Below are 20287 nucleotides of genomic sequence, written 5' to 3'. Positions count from 1 at the left end.
CTCTTCCGCGTTATGTACAACGCGCCCAAAAGCCTGTCAAAAACTGTCCAAATGAAGCCCCTCAACTCACTTCCGATTCATTCTTTGAGATGCCGCCAAATAGCGCAAAAGCAGCGTCGTTATTGCTTTGACCTCACCACGACAGCAAACGGTAAAATACACAAGAAGAATCAACGAGAACGTTCCTCAAAAAAAATCGCAAATGGTAAACCCCAAAGGTTCATAGTGAATTATCCGCTGGTAAATGAGTATTTTTCATATCAACAGTATCATAGGTGTGGAACTCCAGTCCTCGAGGGCCGGCATCCTGCATGTTTTCCAGTTTTCTTTCCCCAACACACCTGATTCAAATAATTAGCTCATTAGCAGGCTCTGCAAGAGCTTTAAAATGATCCCAATCATTTGGTGTTTTTGAGGGAAAAGATTTGAAAACATGTAGGATGCCGGCCCTCCAGGACTGGAGTTCCACACCTGTGCACTCTATCAACCCATCACTATTATTCATGCAGAATAAAAACATACATCATAATCGTCAGATGAGTTTAAATCAACACACCCTATTTTGTTTCGAGAAAAAGAAACTCGAGCAACATCCTGTTACCGCTCAAAGCCGCTTGCTTGCGGAAAGCCCAAAGACCAGCGGCCTTCCTTATACGAAAGGCCTCGTCTGCGGGCGATTACCTGCTGATATGATATGAGACGACGCAGAAAGACAAGCAGACGGCGACGGGTGGACAAAGCCACCATTGTTGAGCACGCACGGACCGTTTGACGGAAGGAGCTGATGAATCATTCATCGGTTGAAAGAAGATATGAAGGCCGCTAGAAGTGAGACTTGCAGTGTCAGGGAGCCTAATAATGAAGCGGCGACGCACAAAAGCGGCAGAAATGCCGACGGTCAACAACAATACCGGTGGAAACACCTCGAAATTCAAATAGTCTGAAACACACAAAGCGGTCAAGAAATTCAAGAAATTCAAGATGATAGCACACAGCTGTGAAGTCAAAGTCATTCCAGGTCGTAAAACATCATCTCTATCATAAATCTGATGGAGAAAATATCAAGATGTGCAAAGCTGTAAAGTGAAAAAAAGGGGGCCTGCTTTGAAGAATTCGAATTCGGAAACATTCTGTTTTGATTACGAATTTTTGTTGATCGAATTATCCGGTCAACATTTCTTCGTAACCCTTTACGGCACAGGTGTCGAACTGCAGTCCTGGAGGGCCGGTATCCTACATGTTTTCAAATCTTTTCCCTCAAGAACACCTGATTCAAATGATTGGGATCGTTTGGAAGCTCCTGCGGAGCTTGCTAATGAGCTAATCATTTGAATCAGGTGTGTTGGGGAAAGAAAACCGGAAAACATGCAGGATGCCGGCCCTCGAGGACTGGAGTTCCACACCTATGCTTTACGGTAATGTGTGTAAGTAAGAATGTAAAAATGATATCAAAATGCACATCTGTGCGACAAAACGAGGCTGACAGAAAACTCAAATGGTGTGGAATAAAAGAAAAAAATCTCATCTTTATGTCGCCGTTTATTGGACGCACTAATACTTTTGACTTTCATTTTTGAAAAAAAAAAAAAAGTATCTTCTATTTGGAGAATTACGGTACTCCCTCCTCTGCGCGCGTGTGTGTGTGTTTGGAGTATGATGTCAGCGGCAACCTGTCTTTCTTTACAGCGGCGGAAAACGGCGTCACAAAAGCGCAACCTCAGCGCAACCTCACCAAACAGGATGATCCGGCCCGCGAGAAACTCGACGGCGGGAAATCCCGCTCGAACGACGCTGCGTTTTCCGCCACCTCGGGTTTGTTGTCGAGAGACGTCGCCGCGGCGACAACTCCTTACCTTTTCACCATGAGACTGAGCGTCCGGTGGGAGCCTTTCACCAAGCAGATTGCCTCTTGCCTGAAGCCGCTCAGGGGAATCTCGTTAATGTTGACGAGCTCATCTCCCGCCTGCAGGCCCACAGCTGCCGCTTTGCTGGCCTCCTCCACCTGACGCACAAACACGGAACACTTTTCAACACATGTCTGCGACCACGCGGATGCTCCCAAAAATACCGTTTCCATTTTGCATGCTGATGTTAAAAAACTAAAACCCCAAAAGGATCCCTTGAAAATTGAAAGAAAAAGGATTCAAATGTGATGATGACAACATTTCTATAGTCTATCTTGTGTTTATATTTTCAACTGTAATCCAGAAATAGCCAAGCGCGGTTCTATCTTGCTTGAGAGCATCATAATGCGATTTAGATGTGTATACCTAATACTTATTTTTCGGCAAAATATGAAGAGTTTATCGGGTATTGCCAATAATCTATTCTTTTTGTTTAATTATACTTCTTTAGGCCGCCCTATAAATGTCTATATGTACTAGTATGTCCACGTAGACCACAGGTGTTGAACGCCAGTCCTCGAGGGCCGGTATCTTGCATGCTTTCGAACCTTCTCTGTCAAACACACATCAAATGATTAGCTTATTAGCAAGCTCTATAGGAGCTTGAATATGATCCTAATCATTTGAATCAGGTGTGTTGGGAGAGAAAACTTGAAAACGTGCAGGATACCGACCCTCGAGGACTGGAATCCGACACCTATGACAAAGACAGAAGGTTGATTATTTCTTAAACGACTAAAACGTTTAAAAAAAAAAGGGCAATAAATAGATGTTTGACCAAACATGATGAATAAGCGTGTTTCAATTTTGATTGATTTCAATTTTGACCAAAATAATCGTGCAGCCCTAATATACATTGTTGACATTTATATGATATTTAAGATGATTAATGTGCCACGGTTGCGTGCTGTTATTTTGCATTTTCTTTCAGGTTTTCGATAATTGTGACAAGAATAATCGGCGGTGGAGGATGAATGTAAGTTGCGTCTCCACCGAAGGTCCCAGGAACCAAATGTGTGGTCTGCCCCCCGTGTGCTACACGTGTTTAATGTTAAAATATAGTGTAACTAAGAAGAAATGGATGTCAGGAGCGGGTCAACTGAGCGTCTTTATGGCTGTCAAACACGGCTCGCGCGTCTGACGGCAGACACCTGGGAGAAGACGTCTATCGGACAGAAGGTCAGCTGGCGGTGAAAAAGCGAGGAAAGAGAGCGGTTGAATCTGTCTTCACAAGAAACCAAGGCCTCGTCAAAAGAGGTGAGCAAAGTACTGTAGGAGAAGTACAGATACTTGTGTTAAAATGAAAAAAAATAGAAGTCGTGCTCAAGGTAAACGAAAGGTACTCGCGATATAAAACCGACGTTTTCATCCAGAAGTGTTCTCATTTAAAGCGAAGGGCCCGGGTTCCTTCCCACCACATTAATACGCCAGGATCTGCAGCTGATTATCAGTGAACCTGCGAGCCCGCAGGTCGGTTTGGGATGACTCAACGACGCAGGCATGTGTACATTTACAAAACATGACGTGGTCTTTATCGTCAACGTGAAAGGGCACGGGTAACGAGCGGACGTCTTAGCTTCTTTTCATCGTTCCTCATTCCGCTTTCAGACGAGCTTACGGGGGGTTTTTATGAAGCCTGGCCGGGATCCCGACCCGGGCCCGATATGGTCATGCGTACAGAGAAAGCGTCTGAATCGATGGCTGATGCATTCTCGGCGGATCAGGCGCTGCCAACTGCAAAACAGCGCTTTGGATATATTTATCTGCGGTGCTAAAACATAAAATAAACACTCGTTGGCAAGTCCAAATGCAGCGGTTGCGCGATCAAAGTAGCCCACTCAACGACTCTCAGAGTTTTAGGACTGTGTTTAAGGCTTTGCGGTGTCTTAAAGTGTTTGGTTACTTTGCAGCTGTATACGGCGTGTTCAAGTCAAACTTTGAACTCTCAGACTAGTGGAAAGCAATCAATGCCAATTAAGAGGGCCTAAACCAGACATGTCCAAACTCAGTCCTTGAAGGCCGGTATTCTGCATGTTTTTCAGGTTTCTTTCCCTGACGCACCTGATTCAAATGATCGGCTCATCGGCAAGCTCAACGGAAACCCGACGACTATTGTAATCATCCGAATCGGCTGTGGAGGGGATAGAAACACAAAAAACATGCAGGATACCGACCCTCGCAGACAGAGTTTGGACACCCTTGACCGAACACTTGCTTCCTTTTCAGTTCATTTCAACACGATGATGCGTAAAATGAACTGGATGGTCACAAAATATTCTCACAAGTGCATGTTAGTAAATGTTGATCACTAAGAACAGCAGCAGAGTCAGAATGCTAGCTAGCAGCTAATTTTTGCAAGACAGCGATAACAAAGCTGGAGCCACCGGTAGACACTGGCAATAGGTGGCATACATCAATGTCAATGAAGTTGCTTGTTAGCAGCATGAATTAACGATTGATAGTGTTTTCAGAACAATACTGCGTTAATTGTAACAAGAATCGGGAGCAAAAGTTGCAGTAGAAAACAAGTCAAGTTACGCGGCTGGGAACAGCTTCAAAATAAAAGCGTTAATAAAAGTATTTGTGTCGCTATACTATTTCGTAAACTAAAGTTTATTCTGATATTGGCCTTGTCACATGTTTTACTGTCATTAAGAAATTGTGCTGTGTTTGACAAGCAAATTTTTGCAAATTTTGCTGTGTTTTTTTCAGACGAGGTATGGGGGGGTCAGGTACTCAAATTACGCGAGGACAGGTTTCAGCCTTTGGTATAAACTATTTATCATATATTTACGTCACAAAAATCGGCCCAAAAACAAAACAACAACAAAAATGTTCATTTTAGTTGACAGTAAGGGGTAAAAAAGTTTTTAAATACAATAATTTCACATGAAAAATTATTAAACAAATGAGTTATAGACAAACATGAACATTTTACCGCTGAAAATTACTATGAAAGTTGAGTATCTCTTAAGGCAAAAAAAAAGCACCCAATTCAAATTCATTTGATACTCGTATGGTAACGTAAACACAAAAGTTAATGTAGATTTCGGGTGCTAGTCCAAGTGTGAAACGTGTGAAATTTTGTTGAACACAAAACTATTATTCTGTTGGATGAATGCAGAGACACATTACTGGTACTTTTGGCTGTCGAACAGAGTAGCATTTACGTGGTAATTGTGCTGGTTGTAACTATATAGCGCTCTCATATCTAGGTGAACAAAGATACATTATTTGAAGTCAACAATATCTGTGGCACCTAAGTGACACTAATTCATATTAAAGTTTAATGCTAATGAGGGTTGTACCATAAAAATGGGCTTCTTTTAAGAGCACTTTGGGGCATTTTTATATATCCTGCCAAAGTGTTTTACAGCACTGAGAGTAGGGGTCATTTGAGTGCAGCTTAATCACTGCCCTCGGTCGCCATTCTGGAGACCTCAAATTAGCATGTTCGCTAAACGGTTTACACGGGTTTACGCGCATGAAACCATCGGTAGTAAAACACAATCATACACGTGGATAACGAATGAGGCGTTATAAAAAAAAAATGAACAGTTCATCAGCCTCTAGGGCCGCACAACGGTTAGGCTTTCATTTTCCCCAGCCGCGAAAAGAATGTGGCTAACGGTATGAGCGAGGGGCCAGACAAACAAAAATAAAGGCTGACTCTCCGGGAGATTTATACCTCCCTTTTCTAAACATTTCGCACCGCGCTGGCCTAATCAGCGCAGGCCACATAGCGCCTCCTTTGTTGACGCTCTTCCTCCGAGTTCCAATCAGTCGGAGCGCAGCTATCCTGGAGGAGCGTGAAAATAGTCTGTCGGAAGGGGACGCGAGGGGAAGGATGTGGTGTGGGGACGAGGGGAAGGAATGCGCACTTTCTGCTGACGTGACGTCCTGTCATCGAAACCTCACGTATCGTTGGGGCTTCGTTTGATTGACGGTTCGCAAAGCTGCCAGTAAACAAGGCCAATTTCACCCCATTTGACTTTCCACAGTTAAATATATGCACGTGAATTACATTTGGCATTAAATATGAGTTTTATGGTACCGGTATTTCTAAGCAGGAGGTGAAACGTCTCGTTTACTGAAGCCGCACCTCTCTCCGTGTGGCTCTCTTGTCCCCTTCATTTATAACACCAACCAGTATTTCCAACCAGGAAGTGAAACGTCTTGTTTACTGAAGCCACGCCTCTCACTGTGTGGCTGCCTCACCCCCTTCATGTTACCGTTAAATGCCGACTGGCCACGAAACATCAATTTGGTGCAGTGCAATTAGGTGCGGCAATTTGTTGAGAACTAACTGATTAGCAAATTAATTGATACATATTTTTGGACAATCAATTCATGGTTGTTTCGAGCAGCGGCTCTCAAATGAGGATTTGTGTACCCCTGAAGGCACATGAGATTTTAACAGGGTTTCTGCAAATTTAATATAATGATTTTGAACCCTGTGAGAGCAACAGTACTTTTTTTTCAAAGTAAGAGCAAATAAATTGGAATATGAAACAATTTATTGACCAATTTTGTTCTATTGACTGCTTTGCAAAAAATTATTTCATAAATTTAGGAAATCACAATATATAGCGTCGCAATATTGGGAAGATTGCAATTAGATTCTTTTTCAATAATCGTTCCATTAAAGAATTTCTTGGATGATATTTAAAAAGTGTGTTTTGGGCAATCTAAGTAAACATGAACAAGATTCACTATTTTTTTGAAGATATCTATGGTCCACTATAAAAAATATTAAGCATCCATATCTTTCTTTAGAGTCTAGTTATGAAGATGAACAAAATATGTGAAGAAATGCACATCAAAGGCAAACACAGCATATTTATTACTCTCATGATATGGAATCGTTATAGATGTGCAATGAAAGTCCCTAACCACTGTACTATCTTGGATTTGATTAAACGTTTGCGTGCCGTGTACTGTATTTTCATAGTCTCTTGCGGTAGACAAGGCCTAGAATAAAACATTTCTTAAATCCTCCAAATCTGCCAAACCAGAAAAATAATCTACAACCAGCCACATTCGTTTATGTGATCCCGCAAAGCCTCCACAAGAAAAAAAAAAGGGATCCTATAATGAATCCAACCTGTTTTAAGAGCACTTGATTTATCGCGGCGTGCGATAAGGGAGACGCCGCGTTGTGCAACAGCGTGTCATCCCTCCGAACGCAAACGTATGCACGGGGCGGCGTACCCAGCTGGGTCGTGTAGAACGGGATTATTTCACTTTATCCTGAGTGAGGACTTTTAAGGCCGCCAAGACCTCGCGCATTACCTGAGTCATGACAGGAATGTGAAGAATTTTAATGAGATCCAGGAAAGTCATCTCCCCCCGAAACCTCTTCCCACACTGCCAGCCATTGTGCACTTTTTTTTTTTTACAGTATATATATATATATATATATATATATATATAGGGGAAAAGGGTTTAAATGTGGGAAGTGTAAATGCAATAAAATAAGGATTAGCATCTGCTATTTTTTCAGGCGGTTTGAAGCAGTCTTATTTTTTTTTCGGATTTAGACTAACATGTAACTTGTACAAACATTGTAAAAAGTCGTTTATGTTATAAAGTAGTTTATGTTAGGTATACTTAGACCATTTTTATAGAGAATAAGACATTTGCCTCCCTCCGCGGAGCTTTTCTATGTGGAGTTTGCATGTTCTCCCTTAGCCCGTGTGGGTTCTCTCCGGGCATTACGGCTTCCTGCCACAGTCTCTTATGACAATAAGTGGCAAAAAACTGATATTAAGTTAACGTGATGCTATAATGGTTCTCAAAAGTGGGGTCCGTGGCTGACTGCAGGGGATTTGTGAAATAATTGGGGTTATTAAAAAAAAAAGCATATTTGTGTTCATTTCATTTCATTTGAAATTAAATTGTGAAAGTATTCACGACTCTTCAACAAAACGATCAATCCAACCATTTTAATATATTTAAAAAAATTGAATAATTTTGAAATTTGTCAAAATGCGTTTCGCGTCAACAATTGCTTGCTAACGCAGGCGATGAAGTCAGCAAAGTGAAAGCGTCATTTTATTTTATGATTCGGTTTTTAACTAAATAATTGGCAGCAACCTGTTCCGATTAAATTGACCCGGTTTGTTATCAAAAGGTGTGCAATTTTTCATTTCTAAACTTCAGAATCGCTGTTATTATCGCTGCTATTGCTGAATAAAAAACCCATTTATGTTTGGCTTAAATGATATTTTGTTAATTTTTTTTCCACTAACAAATTTGCAAAGGTCTTGAAAAATTATCTGACATCATGCTGGTCTAGTTAAAAGGTTCAAATCTCACCCGGTCTCCCGCTGTTGACTTCAGTATCCATGTGGCAATGAAATATTAACCTCAAAATGACGTCAACATCAAACTGCAGTTTTCACTGTTCATTTAACACAGTGACACATTAAGTCCCCAAAAGGCGCATTTGTTAGTGTGACGATAGGTTTAAAAAAAAAAACAAAAAAAAAAACGAGAGTCTTACTGCCACCCCCCTCGCCTTGAACTTTGGACCTCTTTTGGGTCGATGTGGAAGCCACAGGCGCAACTCAAACAGGTGACGGCGTTTTAGCACGGGGAATTAAGCGGCAAGTGGAGGCCTTGCAAGGTAAATGATTACACAGGCGACATGGACGCACAAACGGCGCGGAAACAGAAAGTGCCTGTAGTCTGCTTTGCATCAACATGCAGCATAATCCCGCTCATCATGTTCCATCTGTCACTTTGTTATGTGCTCGATGAAACAGAACAAATGTAACTAGAGGGTAATGGGCTGCGATCAGTTTGGTACATGTCGTCTTTTTTTTTTAAGGGTTTTTGTGCAAATAGCTACACAACCAATCACGAGCTGAGCCTCGATTGGTCGTTACCTGTGCCCTGAGCGACTTTTATGGACGCTCCTTTGATGTATAAAAATAAGTGGATTGCGCTACTTAATTCATATTCCATAAACCATAGGTGTGGAACTCCAGTCCTGGAGGGCCGGCATCCTGCATGTTTTCCGGTTTTCTTTCCCCAACACACCTGATTCAAATGATTAGCTCATTAGCAAGCTCTGCAGGAGCTTCAAAATGATCCCGATCATTTGAATCAGGTGTTTTTGAGGGAAAAGGTTTGAAAACATGTAGGATACCGGCCCTCCAGGACTGGAGTTCCACACCTGTGCCATAAACCGTTCAACAATATGCTACCGAGTTTTCCGGACAATTTTTAATGTTTGCTTTTTTCAAACCGCCTGTTTATCGCAGCATCACGCGGTCAGCACAGACTGAGCACACTTGCACAATTACAAATAAGAGCAGGAGCAACATATTTTAACATCACTCCGAGACGCTCGGATTGTTAGAATACTGCAGCACCCAAACAGTAACATGCCTAATTGAGTCTAAGAGAGGAATGTGCCCCGTGGCGTCGAGTAAAATAGTAGTTCAAACTCAAAATCAATACTTCCATTGTGGGTTCTTCTGTTTCTCTTTGTTTACAGGGAGATTGCTCCCTGGTGGCTAATAAAAAAAAAAAAAAAAAAACTGCAGCGAAGCCACAGGGTTCAAATCTTGAGAAAAATGTAGGGGTGTATAGTCTGACGTTTACTGTACTTAAATATATGATACTGCTTATATTTCATGTACTTGACGTTATAAGTTCAATTCATGAAAAAAGTAGCGGCATATAGCCTGAAATTGAATATACTCAATTTTATTCTTCTTAAATCAATGGATGGATCATTTCGTTTTGATTCCGGCGCTGAGATTAATTGCCTAGCAAAATCAGCCAATCAAAAAAAAAAAAAAGTGCATATTCTTTCTATGGCCTTGTAAGCATTCTTCTATTTCTGTAGTCCTCCATGCAATCAGACTTATTATCTTAAATAAGTGTTAAATCAGAATAAAACACTTAGTCATACTAAGGAGAAGTAAAAAAAAAACATTTTTGCCTTTTTTCCTGACACACAAGCCAAACTTTATTTCACAGCTGATTTGAATTTGTTTCCTGTTCCTAAATAAAGCGATGGAATCTAAAACTTTTTCATCCAATTCATCGATTAACTCATTCAATGCCAGAGACGTATATTCAAGTTTTTTTTTAAGAATCCGGAAATTCAACCCCAGATGCCCTAAGTATTAAATCCATACTTAAATCCATTAATTTCCAGATACTTTAGTATTAAATCGATACTAAAGTATCTAGGATTGAAAGTCCAGACTTTTAAAAAACATGAAAATACGTCTCTGGCATTGAATGAGTTAACGGGCAAAATAAATCGATCGTTAAAAATAATCGATTTAAATCATCGTTGGTCGTTGGTTCCTTTTAGCTAAGTACAACACACACACACACACACACATACACATTGTTCACTGTTTTGGAACTAGCTTCACAAAGTAAATAAATAAATAAACACATAAATAAACAAAGCATGTGAAAATCTGATGATTTCCAATTTGAGCAACCTCAGGGAAAAATCTGCAGTTCATTTAGCGTCTCACACACCTGCGGCATTCATAAAACTTTTACGAGTTACAGGAAAATGAGTTCCGCTAGTTTTTGTTTTTCGCATTTCCCTTCATTCAAGACTTGCCAATCAAAGTCCGCTGGCGAAAGGAAAAAAAAAACACCGAGGACACTTTTGCAGAACCTACAGTCCATGATTAGTTCGAAAAACTGATTGAAATTTTGCTTTGTTGGCGTGTCCTGGTCATTTTTTTTATTCAAATGAGCTGCTATGCGCTTACCTTAGTGATGAGCAGGGGCTCGCGATGCTCCAGCCCACCGCGAAGCGTGAAGCCCCAAGGCGCACCTCCAGAAAGTGACACCTCCAGGAGCCTCCAGCCACCGCCGTCCCCGTCTCGGGGCCCAGAGTCCGGTCCTCCCGCTTTGGAGGCGACGACGTGCCACTGACGGCCCCCCTCCATGTAGTTTGGATCTACCTTGTACTGTTCGGCATCCATGGCGCTTGAAAGGGAAGAAAAGGAAAAAAAAAATGATGATCATTATCCATTGTTCAGTCTTCACTATGATGTCACGCTCTCGCATATCTCTGATGGCAACGTTGGTAAATAAAACCTCCTGTTTCGTTTGGCCATGGAAAAGCAAACTTCATATTAAAGCCTGATTTTTTTTTTTGTTTAAAAGGATGATTTAAAGGATTTTTTTTTTTTTTTTTTTTTTTTTTTACGAAAAGAAATATGAATTAAAAGAAGAGGATTTGACTGTTTCAAAATACTTTGTTTTAGGATTTAGATCTAGATCTAGGATTTAGAAAAAAAATAATTTTTTTGGTGGCGGTAAACTTTGGTGACTTGAGACCCATTTTGAAGAATCCATTTGGCAAAAAAAATTGTAATAAATTTGCATTGAAGTGACGGACAATGACATTTTGATTGCTAATTGATTAAAATTTGCTTAATGGTAAATAATGTGCTTGGTTCTATGTAGGCTTCCATTTTTTTATTAATTTGCATTCAGCAAGTAAGTTAGCTGTGTTGCCCTGTGTGCCATTTGTTTGAATTATTTTGTACTTTATTTATTTATTTTAGTTTTTTATTATTATTATTTGTAAGCGTCAAGCCTTGAAGCCTTGTTTATATACTGTTTGACCAAACACGATAAATAATCGTAATTTTAATATTGACCAAAATTATCGTGATTATTTTGGCCATAATCGTGCAGCCCTACATCAACATCATTATTTATTTTTTATTTTTGCATAAATGTAATCCTAGTGCCTTGAAATTTTAATTACAAAGTTCACGTTTTATGTTTTTTTGCCATCTGCTACTACAGATACCAAAAGAAGCATAGTGTAGCGAAGTGTAGTCTCTCTGAGACACTGGAGTGTGTGTACTTCAAAAATGTTGCACTCTCTTAGTACACCATTAGATGGCACTAAATTCTACACACTGTCCCTTTAATTTTGTCTTAAGTTGTAGTGTTGTGTTAAAAAAAAAAGAAGTCACGTTTCAAATGTCTGAAGGCCAATGAATTATTTGTGCCTTGATTAAAAAATGTTTTGAAATATATTTAGGAATGTTTTTTTATTATAAATTATAAAATATTTATTTGAAAAACATAAATCGCTCATCGAAACACGCGGAACAAACCAATACAACTATATTGTGCAAGCTCATCACTTATACTTCAGTACATTTCAATCCACATTATTCTTTTCATATTACATCATTATAAAGGAATTGAATAGAAAATTCTAACTTTTTTTCACAAATATCTATAAATCTATTCAAAAATAGATAGCAATTTCAAGACCACTTTCGAAGCAAGTTTACCAGTAGAAATACACATATTCTGAATTCAAAACCTTTAATATTCTTATTATATCTTTTGTTTTTCTTTTCAATCATAAAACCGAAATAAATCACCGTTTGCTTGTGTTCAAACACCTGTTGTCATCGTCCAGACGGCAACTTAATGCTCTTAGCACAACAATCCCAGAACAAACACAAAGAAGGGGGGAAGAGACCATCTTGTCCAGCAATAAACGCAACAAAAACTCCCAAATCAGATCGAATAAAACTTTTTGCCAATGGCTACAACTAAGATGCGCGTAAAGTTGAACCTAAAACAAGGGTGAATTTAGTGTTTAAAAGCGTCGCCATACCTGGGGAAAGCAACTTGTGGATCAACCGGTGGGTGATACCGAGCGTCCCCGTCGTCTCTTTAGCCGCTCACTTATCACTCCGGACGGATGCCACTCGCTGAGGTCCCGGGGTCACTTTTACGCAATCGTCATTTTTATTTTCTTATTTTGTGCTAGTCTCGTGTAGTTGAAAGATCTAAACGCGTCGCTCGCCGGACACAAAGTGTACGAGAGGCTCGTGTGGTGTGTGGCTATTCTTTGGCGTTGGCGAAACACACCGCCACACTCCCACATACACACACAAGTGGAGCTAAGTTAGCTCAATTAGCTTTAGCTCCCAACTCGGCTACCGTAGATTGGGAATACGCTGCAATGGCGACCTCTAGCGACAAGTCACCACATAGCGCCATTGTGGTGACTACAGTGAGCAAAGAAATTAACTACATTACCCATGAGGCCAAGTAGAGCCTCAGCTAGCTAGCTAGCTAGATAGCTAGCTAGATAGCTAGATAGATAGATAGATAGATAGATAGATAGATAGATAGATAGATAGATAGGTGTGGGATATCAGTCAAAAGTTTGGAAACACTTCTAATAAAACGGTGTGAAATGAAAGTCAATTTATCTCATGAACATGATCCACATCATAAAACTGAATTAGAAAATACCAAGAGGTGTAAAGCCTTTATTTGGACAAAAGGTTCATACGGTCAAGAGTCTTAAAGAAATAACACATTCTGTTTTCAAATTGCATTTGTTTCCCCCTAATAATGACGTCACAATTTCTTAGCAACCTGTTGATTTATGTACTGTATTAATTTACAATTCGAGAAATCTTTAGGTAAGATACAGGATTACTGTAGGGTTTCTTTTTTCTCAAATTTGAAAGGTAATAGACATGTACAAAATGTGCAATAGTAAACAAAATAAAGATTTGATGAATAGACAGTGATGAATAACAAAATTATAAATACATAATACTGTTTGTTATTCAAATATGTTTTGGTGTTTTTGGTATTTTACCTTTGCTATATTGAAAGGCTTAATTGGTTCGCCACTGTAAAAGTTGAACAAATAAAATGAAAAAATATAAATAAAAGTTTACACAAAAGGACCCAAATTAATTATTTGACTAATTTCAACGTTTTGCTACATTTTCATCCGGAAATTTACTGTGAATTCCTACAAAAGAATGAGAGGTTTTCATGTTGACCAGTAGATGGCAGCATTCCCTTTGTAGTCTAACTTGATCGTAGAGGAATGAGTGAAAAGGTGTTGGGCACGAAAGTACTGTCGTCATTTAGGTTGAAAAAACAAACAAACACAAAAAAAACACAGTCAACATTTTCCGTTAGCGAGCAAGAAAAGTCCAATCTTTGCGAACCTTAATTACGTCCATGCAAGAAGCAACATGCTATAGCATCTTGAAAGTGAGAAGGTAGATCGAGGTAAGAGGAAGTTGTCGTGCCAAAAAAAAAAAAAAGAACCACAGGGCAAAGGCTCAACTTTTCACCTCTGCACAGAGAGGAAGTGAGTCTTGATACTTTGTCTCTCTTATATGCTTTTGATCTGCTTGTGCAATCTTGTTGCACTGCTCAGCTTTGATTATATGAAATATAATAGTCATCGTTTGCATTCAACATGGCGTCTAATTTTGCTCCCGTGCAAATTTAGAGATGTGTGAACCTTAAGTTTTAATTTTAGCTTCCACTGACCATTATCATTACGATACTGATTTTTTTTTTAAACCCAATTATGATTTTATTGTGAAAATTGGTCTTCAAAAATATAGGCCGGATGCCAGGTGCATCAACCTGAAAGCAGCCTCAACTCAGTTTGCGTAATCCAACAGCGTTGCCTATTGGTAAAACTACTCACAAAGGAGGCGATTGGCCTCTTTTGTTCTATATTTGCAATTTTAAATTTTGCATGATTTATTTTGGGTCATTTTTCACGGGAAAAAATAGGAAGTCATTCAACAGCAGTAGTAGAGTATTACATTGATTTACAAGTCTCCCGATTTAACCTTTTTTTTTTGTATTTTCATTCACTACGCCACATCCCTTAAAGGCACATTTACATATCATGAATTCATTTGTATTCATGTTTGTGTTTTTGCTTTTTTGCTTGCGTTTTTTTTTAATAAATTATGTTTTTGGGGGACCCCTGCATACTTACGTTTTAGCACCCGTGAGTTCAACTATTTGCGGATTTGTTTTCAATATTTTGAGGCTATTTTTTGGGCGGAGTTTTATTTTTTTGGGTTGTAGAAATCTCTTATTGAAAGCTTTTATATTTTCACTATTTTTAGGAGGTACACTTTTTTCTCTCAGCTCGATTTATAATCGCCGACAATGTTATATGGATTTTTGCTATTAGTGGGCCGGACGGTCCCGAGCCACGTGATACGACTTTATTTTTACATATTGGGTACTCATGGAGGTCTCCGATACCAAGCACAAATACATTTCATTTAAATTCCATTTTGTAGATTGATTTGATACATGAGTAACTAGAGTTACAAGCTTGGTCATGGCACAATTTAAACTCATAAGTCAAGGTTCCAGTGGACCTCAGCAGAACTAACAGAACCCAAGAAAGTGACAGTCAAGTAACATATGGAGTGCGTATGTGCATATGTGCGTGTGTTTAAATGTCACACCGATTTAGAGCGAGGACAAGGCAGACCTTTCTCAGCTTCTTTTTCCTTCCTCTCGCCGCGTCACCATGGCGACGGCCAGAGTGTGACAGTCATGTGAAAAGGAAGCTGATTGGATTAAAATAGTTGCCGCGATCAGGGGGTCAGCAACTCGGCGCACGTACTAAATACACAACGCCTCCTTCAAACACACACAGAGCGATAAAGGTGTCTGTTACTCTTATTTATTTTTACCTTTTTTTTTTGTTGTGTGAAATTTGAACCATGTCTATCTAAACGGTGGAGATCTTGAAACTGTGCAGCCAAATGATGCGTAAATGGTAACCGTCTATAGGTGTGGGCGGAGCTTGAAACAGAACTGTCAATGTTTCCACCACATTTGCATGGGGGCCCCTCAAAAAGAGTCTGTGGCAATAGAGGGCGCCGCCCCACCATTGACTGAGGTCAGCACATTATTTTCCATAGGTTGATTCCAATGGGTTCACGCGTTGCAAACTAAGCATCCCCTAATTTTGTAACGGCTTTTAAAGGCTTAATAATGTGTGATTTATGAATGTTATTTTTCTTTCAATCACTCCATTTGTTTAGTAGCATCAGTTTTATCCATTCATATGTAGGTTAAATGTATTAACACCCACAAAAAAACTGAAAAATTGTATGGTATGTCTCTGTAGACCGCGATGTGATGATGACACTTTAGGATCATTAACTGATCTCTACCACCACCTACTGGCGTGAGGTGAAACTCAAGTCAACAAAGAATTTTCTGTTTGCTGACATAGTTTGACCGCCGCTCAAAGGAATGTTGCAAAAATCGCAGGAAAATCAATGTCATGAATCCTTTTAAAATGCATCTCAAAAATTGTAATTATAATGGTTTTACATGGTCCAAAATTTGGACAATGATTCTTTTTGTACACAAAATCTCGCACGTCCAGCTACAATCAAATAGAAACGTCAGAATGGATGCATTTTGAAATTTTACATCTTTTAATCATCTGCGGGAAATTTCAGTGCCCTAGTGTTTTTTTTTTCCTATTGATTCTTTTATGATATAAAACAAATCTAAGGAATTTCCATAATTTGCAACAGGGTTAGGGTTACAAGGGTTAAAATAAAAAACAATAAAAACACAATAAAAAACAAACACCTGCCACACACACACACACATATATATATATATATATATATATATATATATATATATATATATATATATATATATATATATATATATATATATATATATATATATCGTATTTTCCGCACTATAAGGCACACCCAAAAGCCTTAATCTTTTAAAAAAGCTGAGGGTGCGCCTTATAATCAGGTGCGCCTTATATATGGATCAATATTGAGATTGGTAGATGGGGAATGAAGTGATAAAGTAAGCTTTACCTGTTTCTTTTTTGTGTTTACAGTTGAACAAGGTTGCTCATATTGACATTGAGTTATGATGCTATTGAGCGTTTGGAGTTATTATTTGAGTTATTATTGTTAGTACTTTGCGTATTACTATATTGTGATTTAAAAAGTTTTAAAATATGTCATTCATTGTGGGTGCGTCTTATAATCCAGTGCGCCTTATATACGGAAAAAAGTTTTAAAATGTGTCATTGATTGAGGGTGCGCCTTATAATCCGGTGTGTGTGTGTGTATATATATATATATATATATATATATATATGTATATATATATATATATATATATATATATATATATATATATATATATATATATATATATATATATATATATATATATATATATTTATAAGTTTATATATATAATATTTATAAGTTTATATATACTGTATATAAATAAAGTTTTTGTTTGTTTTTTAATTAACCTAGGAGCTAGTTGTCCCTGTTTTTCAAAGTTGTACCCATCTCTTCACCTCACATCCCATCTGCATCCTTGTTCTCCTTGTTCCTCCAGCGTCTGTGTTGTCCAGCGGTGAGGACGGCAGATGCGCGGCAGAGGAGCAGATCATAAAAAGCGCAGGGCCTGAAAGAGGAAGTGAAGGAAACCTGGTGAGTTATTGCCTCCCAAACGTACACACCGGGGCCTGGGAACAGGGAACTTCTCACGGCAGAGCGGCAAAAAGTAGGCTACTTTAAACCCTGTGTACTTGTTATCTCCTCATCATCACGTCCCATCACACCTTGCTGTCATAATGCCGCAGCAGAGCATACAAAAAAGCAGCAGTGATTTAGCTGTAATAAAGTCATGGAGATATATTACTTTTTTATGCTATACAACTGTTCACGTGACAGACAGATGGGAAATTCATGTGAAAAGGTGAAGGATTTATCAGTACGTACAATGCTATTAAGATTGACACTTTTATTTTATAATACTTTATATTACTTCAATTGCACAGATTAAATCATCAGTAGAACATTGTTTTGGGGAGGACCAGAACATAAACAGTATTATTTCATAATTATCGGTTCCTGTAGGAATCATGATCAGGCAACACCGGGTTTATTTCTGAGGTATTGAGGACTCACAGAGAATATCAATACCAGTCAATGATACTTAAGGCACTTCATACAATCCACACTTTTTCCAATTCATTCGCTTTGTTATCATAATACTGTATTGTTGAGCACATTTTTCTCTTTTTGACATTCCTTTTTTCATGTTAATATTGCGTTTTTATAACTGTATTTTGCACCTCACTTTCCCAGCCTTTCTCACCGTCAATGATGTTAGCCTATTATTAGTGTCATATGTAATACACACACACACACGCGCACACACAAAACAGTGCCTGTGAGAACAGGAAGGTTGAAGTGTAAATTCCTGCCATGCTTGTCTTTTAGCAGCCTATGAATTTATGATACAATTATCCCTGGGAGCTATGCGCTGCATATTCACTTACACACAAGTTAACAGAGTCCAACAATCTATGCAGTGTCAGTAGGGACATCGTTTAAGGATTATCACTCACACATACTACTGAAACAAACATTTTTTTTTAAAACACATGATAGAAGTGTAAATTTTCCATTGAGTGTGTGAGACTGTTTTAGCATAAAACATACGATGATTATCTTAATATGTTAGATGAGAGCGTTTCAGTAGTGAGCGTGTGAGAGTATCAGTGGTGAGTCAATCATTTCTGTGAATGTACGAGAGCGTTTCAGTAGTGTGCGTGAAAATAAGTTTACACTTGTGTGTGTGGTTTAGTATATTTGGAGGGCTTTCTAGCACCCTACTTTTGATAAGAGCGTTCAAGTAATGTGTGAAGGTTTTTGAACATTAGTTCATAAATCAATTTCAAAATTGCATGAGAGTGCATACATAAATTCATAAATCAATTTCAGTCTATTTCTAAACTGCATGAGTGATTATTTTTCAGTAATTTGTATGAAAGCATTCATTTGTACAAATGTGCATGCAAATCATATGAGAGCATTTCAAATGTATTAGTGAGCGCATTCAGTAGTGTGTGTGAGAGCATCCATTAGTATATAAATGAGAGTGTGTCAAAAGTATGCTAAAAGTTACCTTTTCAGTAGTTTGTGTGAGAGGCTACATCAGTACATAAGTATGTTATATGAGAGTGTTTTAAAAGTATGTGTGTGAGTAAATTATCTTTTCAGCAGTTGTGCGAGAGCATACTTTAGCACTTAAGTACACACAAGTGTTTCAAAAATGTGTGAACGATCTTATCAGTAGTTGTGTAATACAGAATTTTATGAGTGCTTCTAAAGTAAGTGTGAGTGAAATATATTTTGAGTAGTATGTGTGAGAACATACATAAAAAATCGCATGAGAGGATTTTAAAGGTTTGTGTGTCGGTGCATTGTCTTTGCAGTAGATCTTGTGAGAGCGTTACCAGTTTCGTCAAAAACTTTTCAGTGTCTCTGAGAGTGATTTTTTGTCGATAGTTTGCGTGAGAGCGTTTTTGTATATTGTATAAGATGTTCCGTAGTGCATGTGATCAATAGAATTAGATTCCTGATGGCGCCTGTGCACACACACCCACACACATACTCTTTCACACAAACGCCTCACAGTTAGTTAAACAAGAGCTCTCTCAGATAGTTGACAAAATTGTCACCAGATGATGCGATTTAGCCGAGGTTCTGAGTATTTGTATTGTCCATTCTTCACTCCTGCCTGCCTTCCTGCGACGTCCATGTGGTAAACATCAGCCACCCGACCACAAAATTCTCACATTTGACCCCGTTTACACACTACAGAAATTCTCTCATATTCTATATCAAAACCCTTTCGCATTCACGACTGAAAAATTACTCACCCACATACAGTATCGAACGACTCTCATTCACAAATAATGAGAAAAACTCGTGAAATGCTCTCTAATAGAGAACTTACACTGAAATGCTCTCATGTAACACATATGATGCAATACTAACCACACACACAGCTGAAAAAGTATTCACCCGCAGTCGCCATCGACGTGCTCTCAGAGTGTCGTGTTGTATGATGCAGTAGTGCGTGTAAGTGTTTTTGCCTGTTTATGTTTCGCTATTAACAACATGAAACGAGGGCGGCGGGGGCAAGGCTCGACTCGCCCACCCCGAGACCTTCTCGCAATCTAAATATGTATGTCCGTGTGTGCATTCGTTCTGGTGGCTTGCTCCCTGGCAGAGGTCACGCTGGTAACTTTTTGGATAAATCAGTCCTGTCAACTCCCACAAGCAAAAACACAGCAGGGAAGAAAAAACATAAGACGTTGGAAAATTTACGATGTTTCTTTTCTCCGATTGGTCGATTCTACATGGGCTGATTTAGAAAAGTGTCACGTAACGCAGACCGTATTTTGGCTAGTCTCTAACGATCTTTTCTCATTTACGTAAATGGAAAGTCCGTTTAACAAGCCACACCCCCACATTTTTTAAAGTATTATTGTAATATACGAAACCACGGTGTAATGGTTTAAAAATAGAAGATAACCTTTTCAAAGGGTTTTGCCATTATTTTTTTGCTTCGATTCTATGAACATTGTTCGATTCCTTCTGATGTTTGTCTTAGCCTAGCATAGGTGTCAAACTCCAGTCCTCGAGAGCCGGTATACTGCATGTTTTTGAATCCTCTCTCAAACACACCTGATTCAAGTGATTAGGATCATT

The 20287-nt window shown here is 38.8% G+C and overlaps 1 protein-coding gene and 1 long non-coding RNA gene across 4 annotated transcripts in view; one reads left to right on the top strand and one right to left on the bottom strand.

The window, feature by feature from the left end:
* Positions 1-12801, bottom strand: part of shroom2a (shroom family member 2a) — a 35793-nt gene extending 22992 nt beyond the window's left edge. Inside the window, exons 1-3 of one of the 2 annotated variants that reach the window (XM_088425502.1) lie at positions 12541-12801; positions 10658-10877; positions 1854-2002 (exon numbers count right to left, since the gene is read on the bottom strand). In XM_088425502.1, coding sequence (XP_088281628.1) covers positions 1854-2002; positions 10658-10873 — 365 coding nt within the window. In that variant the 5' untranslated portion in view covers positions 10874-10877; positions 12541-12801. Of the gene's footprint in view, positions 1-1853; positions 2003-2578; positions 2602-8222; positions 8292-10657; positions 10878-12540 lie in introns of those variants that run through there. The other variant, XM_088425503.1, reaches the window with a different exon arrangement.
* Positions 1453-4496, top strand: LOC148416569 (uncharacterized). Of its 2 annotated transcripts, XR_015866976.1 has the most exons (3): positions 1453-2880; positions 2967-3161; positions 3947-4496. It is a non-coding gene; the product is annotated as an uncharacterized LOC148416569 (long non-coding RNA). The 2 variants fall into 2 exon arrangements; XR_015866975.1 differs by having other exon boundaries at positions 1453-3161.
* Positions 12802-20287: the final 7486 nt, after the last annotated feature.

This window comes from Hippichthys cyanospilos, chromosome 10, assembly GCF_059441005.1.
Source record: "Hippichthys cyanospilos isolate Australia breed blue-spotted pipefish chromosome 10, RoL_Hcya_1.0, whole genome shotgun sequence".
Classification (NCBI taxonomy): domain Eukaryota; kingdom Metazoa; phylum Chordata; class Actinopteri; order Syngnathiformes; family Syngnathidae; genus Hippichthys; species Hippichthys cyanospilos.
This window is presented reverse-complemented; position numbering and strand designations above follow the sequence as displayed.